This window comes from Musa acuminata, chromosome BXJ1-7, assembly GCF_036884655.1.
Source record: "Musa acuminata AAA Group cultivar baxijiao chromosome BXJ1-7, Cavendish_Baxijiao_AAA, whole genome shotgun sequence".
In the NCBI taxonomy this organism is placed as follows: domain Eukaryota; kingdom Viridiplantae; phylum Streptophyta; class Magnoliopsida; order Zingiberales; family Musaceae; genus Musa; species Musa acuminata.
The window spans coordinates 22,213,686-22,220,915 of record NC_088333.1 but is presented as its reverse complement, the minus strand read 5'-3'; the positions used below and the strand labels follow the sequence as shown (position 1 = coordinate 22,220,915).

General features: G+C 40.4%; 1 protein-coding gene across 2 annotated transcripts; it reads right to left on the bottom strand.

The window, feature by feature from the left end:
• Nucleotides 1–226: 226 nt before the first annotated feature.
• LOC103974325 (serine/threonine/tyrosine-protein kinase HT1) lies at nucleotides 227–2,541 on the bottom strand. Of its 2 annotated transcripts, none has more exons than XM_009389123.3 (3): nucleotides 1,584–2,541; nucleotides 836–1,291; nucleotides 227–739 (listed from the first exon to the last, which is right to left on the bottom strand). In XM_009389123.3, exons 1-3 carry the CDS (start codon nucleotides 2,058–2,060, stop codon nucleotides 491–493), a joined length of 1,182 nt encoding a protein of 393 aa, XP_009387398.3. In that variant the 5' UTR covers nucleotides 2,061–2,541; the 3' UTR covers nucleotides 227–490. The 2 variants fall into 2 exon arrangements, with proteins under 2 accessions (XP_009387398.3, XP_065050015.1); XM_065193943.1 differs by having other exon boundaries at nucleotides 836–1,231.
• Between the last annotated feature and the right edge of the window lie 4,689 nt (nucleotides 2,542–7,230).

Here is a 7,230-nt window from a genome sequence, read left to right as displayed (position 1 = left end):
GTGAGATAGTTACCACTAAGTCCTATAAATATGATCATAGTTCATGAAACAGGATGGTATATGTACACTTGGGAATATATTTTAAGTGTTCTATGTCTTACCTCTTGTTTAAATATTACATCAGTTTCTTGATTAAAAATATTTTTTTAATTACATCATAATATTCTATTTTTATCATTTTGTTGCTCCTTCGTCCCAACAAAAACAGCATGCAACAAATAAGATATGATAAATTCTAAAGCCATGAATAGCTCCTCATGTGAACTATTTCAGATGATACAGAACACTATCTTACACTTACAGATAACAAAAAAATGTTTCAGATCTCAGCATTTGCTATCTTGATTTTTAATCGATTTCTAGATTGGTTAAAGCAATAAAATGCTCAAATGATTCATCATTGCTGGATTACAATACCCATCGCTCACTGATGTCATAAGTAAGAGAGAGAGAGAGAGAGAGAGAGCTTTATGCTTCTTCGACTTGACTGTCAGGCTTGCACTGGTATGGACGAAGCTGGTGCAATGCAGCCCTTGAAGAGTTTGAGAAGCGAGTTCCCAATTCTCAGTTCCTGCTGCACAAGAACAGGAAGGCCTTCCTGAAGGCATTCATCAAACTTCTCCAACACCGACACGATATAGCTAAAATCTGGTCGCTTTGCCGGGTTTGCAGACCAGCAACTCTTTATGAGATTGTTGAGCACAGGTGAACAGGTCGTCGACAGCGGTGGCCGCAAGTTCTGAGGGAGATGAAGCCATCACAGTGAGCCTCAGACAGTAAGAGATCCTACTGATGTGGAAGATGAAGAGAATTTCATGCAGATCGAAGCATCTACCTTCTCTGAAGCGGCATAGGCAGCCTGCACCGGCGTCATTCCTTGGTAAGGAACGAGAGCAGTGGTGAGCTCCCACAGCACGATGCCGAAGCTGTACACGTCCACCTTCCTAGTATACGGCTTCTCCTTGATCATCTCCGGCGCCATCCAACGATAGGTCCCCATGTTTCCCTTGGATTCCCGGCACTGCGTCTCCAGGCAGGAGGTGCCAAAGTCTGCGACCTTGACTCGCATCTCGTCGTTGAGGAGCAGATTATGAGACTTGAGGTCTCTGTGGATCACACCCTGCGAATGGAGATACCGCATCCCTCGAGAGATGTCGAGGGCTAATCGCAGGATCGTCTCGGTCGACAGCGAGTAGGGCTCCTTTTTGTGGAGGTACATCCTTAGAGTTCCCTGAGACATGTACTCTGTGATGATGCAGTACACGGGAGGCTTCTTGCAGGCTGCTATAAACTACATGAACAAGAACCGCATGCTCAAAATCACCACAGATGATATATATATATATATATATATATATATATATATATATATATATATATATATATATATATATATATATATATATATATATATATATATATATATATATATATATATATATATATAATTCTCATAAATGTAAAACAAAAAAGTGTCGTACTTAATCGATGTCCTAAGCGTATTCCTCGCACTTTATATGACATGATTGTGAAGAATAAATATGAGATAATTTTTCATGAGAACAATATGATTGGGAACAAACCTGCACTATATTTGGATGATAAAGCCGCGAAAGGAAGGCAACTTCAGAATTGAATTGCTTCTCGAGAGTCGCTCGCTTCTCCTCATCCTGCTCCGGAATCCTTACCATCTTCACGGCCACTGCCCGTTGCTTGTAGATGCCTCGATATATCCTACTGTTTGAGCCCGAAGCAAACTTGTTTCCGATGAAGAGTTGTGAAAGATCAGCCATCCATTCCTCTCTTTCCCCTCCTGCGTTCGCCTCGGAGTTCTCGGCATTCCCTGGGTCCAGTAGCATCGACCATGATTCCAAGCTGTCCCATCTCTTCCTTTCCATGATCTCCATTTCAGAAGACAAGTGGTTCCACTTGGGCCACCGGGAGGAAGAAGGAAAGGAAGAAGAAGAGAAGGGAGGAGGAGCGGGAGGAGAGGAAGGTAAAGTGATTGAACTGGCCCTGTTCTTCTTGCCCAGCCTCAAGGCCGGGAAACAGAAGGCCATGTTAGCACACCCCCCTACGAAGACGACTACAGCAACTAGCTGAAAGAGAAGCTGAGGCTGAGGCAGTTGAAGAACTGCAACTGCATCCTTCTGGGAAGATGAAGAAGGTAGGACATGAAATCTATCGACAGATGCTTGCAAGACATGATTTGTTTCGGTGAACAGGAAAGAATAGAGAAGGGTTCAATTAAAAATTCGAGAGTATAAGCTGAAGAACAAATGCAATGGTGGAGGCAGATCAGCAAAAGTTTAGCATCATTGGAAGGTGATAAGCCGACAAGTAATGGTTCAGGGTTATGAGAGGAATTAAGGTAATGATCTTGAGCAGAATGGCCAGCCTACGGAAGAATCCCAAAAGCTTGCTAGGAAGGGTAAGAGAACCATTGGTTTCTGCAAGAAGGAAGAAAAAAATGTTGGCTTCTGAGAATCCGGACAATGGAACACTATCCAATCATGAAAAGGTACACTTTGAGAGAGAGAGAGAGAGAGGAGAGAGAGAGAGAGGGAGCAGATTGTTGAAGTCTTTCTCCACTTTAATGTGTTTTCCTTGTGGATACAGGTTTGTGATTCTGTGAGAGCCCAGAAGCGAGGAATCAAGGATGTCCCGTGATGGGGTGGTTCGAAAGTGCACCACCATCCCTCTTCTTGGCTCTTCTCTTTTACCTTTTGCTTCTTCTGTCTTCCCTTAAGGCCTTTTCCCCTTTGAGCTCATGGGAGATGAAAGAGACTACTATACCTCCACCAGCAGTTCCCACCTAATACCTTTACCGTTTCCCTCATCCACTGTCTCTTGTTCCTGTCAGCTTCTTCCGCACCACTGGTTAATCTGAACCTGCTCCTGCACATCTTAAGAAGACCCTTGGCCTCTTCTGGGTTTGTTTACTGCAGGCAACTTGACATTTCGATAACCATGACACACAGCAACTGCGTACGTGAGCTTGGAACCATGCATGCAACCGGGCATTCACGTAGAACGTTGCACCAATTGCACAGCTTCTGCACTTCTTTTCCTTTCTCTGGTATCATTTGTTTCCTGATATATGTTGGGCAGTGTCGTTGCATGAGATGGTGAAGAGCCTTTTGGGTCTTAGTTCCAAGCACCCTGCGTAAGAATACGGAGACGGAAGTCCAAATTTGAAGGGACCATTACATGGTATATATATTGTATGAACATTTACTATGGGATAGAATGACGGTAAGCTCACCACAGTCATATACTGGCGTTGGGTAACAACAGAACCCCGCCGTCCGTAAAAGCGCATCACGATCTGGATTCTTCTCACCACACTCGTAACCATACGACCGGTGAAATTCCGCTTGACAGCCGGTCAGAATAAGAACCCAAGCAACCACTGATTTGAGGCCAAAACAGCTTTTTATTTTTTTTAATTTTATTTTGTGACGGTAAACTCACGAAGGTGTTCGTACCCGACCATTCTACGAAGTCATCTCGACGCAGTCGAGGGGTTTGAGTCGCTTTTTCAAATAAGGAAGGGGTTTGCGGTATCCTGACGGTAGGTGTTGATACCCGACCTTCATTTCCTTCCTCTTCGAAACCGTCCTCCTGCGTGACACTCGGCCTCCTCGAGCATCACTGGAATTCCATGGTGAGCGGCGAAGCTTCAAGAGGGAAGGAACTAAGGAGCATTCTCCCTGATCCCTACCAAATCAAAACGTGTCAAAATTGTCAGCAATTAACTTGCATATGTAGTTGTTGACCATGTAAAATTCACTATGAATTAATGCAATGAAATGGATTCTCCCATTTGACCAAATGATCTGCGTGATACTGTAGATATGTAATTCTCCTCATATGACTTCAACTTGTTTGTTCTCATCTAAAAACACACGCATGAACTTATAGTTACATTGTCACCTACCACATGGATCTGCAATAGATATCCAGAAGGCAGAGAAGTCAAACTTCTGAGAATGAATGAGACCTCGAGAAGTCAACACTAACTCTAGTGATTTGTTAATGATGGAGAAGTTGCTGTAGAGGGATTCTCATGCTCATCGTTAACCACATCCTGTAGTTCGCTGCTACTCACAGAGCTCATCTGGTATTTTTGTGGTCGTGCAGGATGAGTTCTCAGCTAATGTCCATGAAGATTCTGAACCCCTTGTGTAGGGAAAGACCAACGATGGCTGTTGAAGGGGCAACGCAGCCACAGATGGGTGATCAAATTTGCAAGTTGCACCAAACTTGCCGTTTCCGTAGGTAGCGCAGAATGTGCAGGGACGCTCGCCCTTTTTTATAAGGTAGAAGGTAGATGAATCAGAACAAGAAAAATGACAAGATAATAGCATGTAGAAACGCCAGTAAAATAGATAGATGGCCAAGGAAAAGAATTTACTGGTCTGAGAGGAAGCCCAAATGGTCCTATGGTGCATGCAACTACTTGGTGCCTCTCTTTAGGGTGATGATACTTGCGAGAACTACCATATTTGCAGCTACCTGTTCTCATGAAATATCGGCAACCTGATCGACCGGGTCTCTCAGGGAAAGTAACTGCCATGCTTGAGCCTGGCTGTGCATGATGCTTTGAGTTGGTTATGTGATTAGGACGAAGAGTACTATTAGAAGGAATGCTTAAACTGTCCCGGTTGACATAGTAAGGATACTTATGTATGAGTATACTCTAATGTCAGCTACAGAAAAAGATGCTACTCCAGTAAACAAAAAGAAGCAAACGATAAATGAGACAAAACTTCATGAAAACACAATTAACGATACAAGTAAAAGTCTCAGGAAGAGTTTGGAGTCGCACGAAAAATTGATTTGTACCTCGATGAAGTCTGCATAAATCTTGGCTGAAAGAGAAAAAGCCTTTATGAATTCTCTGTTGTTCTTAAAAACATTTTAGCAATAATTATAACCAAGTGTCACATGGAAAAAGTGTTCAATAATTGCAAATGGAAGTAGCGAAGCAGTTTGCAGGTGTCAATGACAGTATTAAGTCTGTTGAAGTTGTCACAGTCCACCTAAATAATATTAAACAGGTCCTGAACATGTTTAGAAACTGACTAGGCAAATCTAAATGGTGAAGAATAAGGCTGCAAACATTGTTACGTGCTAGTTCACAAGATATTCAATCAAAGGGTCATGATGTCTGGTTAGGTGTATTATTCAGCATGATTCTAAACAGATGACAGATAGTTGGATTCAAGTCAAGTCAACCTTGGTCAACTTAAACAGACGTGAAGTTTCCAGACAAATGTAGCTCTAATCAGAACTTGATCTTGACATGAACGTGTCGATATCCTGTAACTTATATTTCAAACAGTAAATTTCTTCATGATAATATTAATAACGATGAAGCAAAAGAAAGAAGGTTCTTCATGATATCACATAATTAAAAAAAAAGGAGAATATTTAATTAGCATCAATGTGAAAGCATCCTAGTTTCAAGTCTGCTAATAAGCAGTGACAATTCAACATATCATCATAAATATACAAGGTCGACAAGCAACTTTATCAAAACCATGTGGACAATCTCATTGACTTCAGCATTCCAAGGAATAAATGCTAACTATGTATGTGCTCCACCCTAGTGGTGCATGGGCATGGTGGAAGAATGAGAGGCGTATAAGCTAGGAATGTAAGTATAAAGATATGTAATTATGTTATCTCAATTAAAGACGGAACATGCAGCAATCTTGGATCACGGTGCTTAACAAATCAAACAAGATCTCTGAACAGATGGCATCAAAAGGTACGCATCGTATAATTAGATCAAATACATTTGATTTCAATCATGGCATCTACGTTATTTTCGTATTTAATTGAGATAGCATAATTACATATCTTTATGCTTACAATTGGTATCAGAGCCTAGGTTTTTTGAAATCAAAGATAATTTATGCATCGTAAATAAATTTACAGATCTAAATGCATTTGATTTCAAAAAACCTAGGCTCTGATACCAATTGTAAGCATAAAGATCTGTAATTATGCTATCTCAATTAAATGCGGAAATAACCTAGATGCCAGGATTGAAATCAAATGTATTTGATCTAATTATACGATGCATACATTTTGATGTCATCCGTTCAGAGATCTTGTTTGATCTGGTAAGCACCGTGATCCAAGATTGCTGCAGGCTCCGTCTTTAATCCGATCGCGCTGCGGAATCTGTAGGGAGTGCGGAGAGTAGACCCTTTCTCCTCTCTTCCTATCTTTTCACAGGACCCACTCAGATCGATGGATTTTGGAGAGAAGTTTTAGGGAGAGTCGAGGAGAATAACTGAAATCCAACCCCTTAATGGTCATATCTTTTATAGGCGAGAGCAGAGGGTCTACGATAAGATCTCAAAAGATTTCCTGTCTATTGGCTAAAATATCTGAACGAAATCCAATTAGTTATCTTATCCAATTATAAAAGGGCCATAAAAACCTAACATTCTCCCACTTTGTCCATTAATTGATAAGATATAAAAGATATATTCAAAATAAAAAATAAACAAAACAAAATTTGTTTGAAAACAATTTTACCTAATTGGATTCCAAAAAATTTTGAAAAGCATTTTATACATGGCCATGTTTTAAAAATAAGCCAATAAGTCCAATAAACACAATAATACTATATTAAGTCCAACTATCAATGCGAGTCATAGCGGTTGTATTTCATCAATGTCATACTCCCTTCTATGTACCACAACATTGTTAGTCTTTCCTAACATAGTCCATAATGACCCCTGTAATTTGCCTTGTCAAGACAATCTTGTTATTACATTCAACCATAATATGCATAAACATAAATGTAAATAGGTCCACATAAATGTTAATTAAGTAAAATGTTAATTAAGTAAATGTTAATAATAGCATCCACATAAACATGCATCACTATATCCTTTATGACTTGCCCACAAGCCCTAATCTAAAAACATGTTCTTTGAATATTTTACACTGTAAGGCTTTTGTCAATGGATCAGCAATCATCATAGTGGTGCTCAAGTTCTCAATTGACACTTGCTGTTTCTGGACTCTTTCTCTAAACACCAAGTACTTTATCTCAATGTGCTTGGAACCACTAGAGTACTTGCCATTCTTAGAGAAGAAAACTGCTGCGGTGTTATCATAAAATATCTTCAGCGGCTTGGCAATTGAGTCGACCACACCAAGTCCTGAGATAAAATTTTGCAGCCATAAAGCTTAATTTGTGGCCTC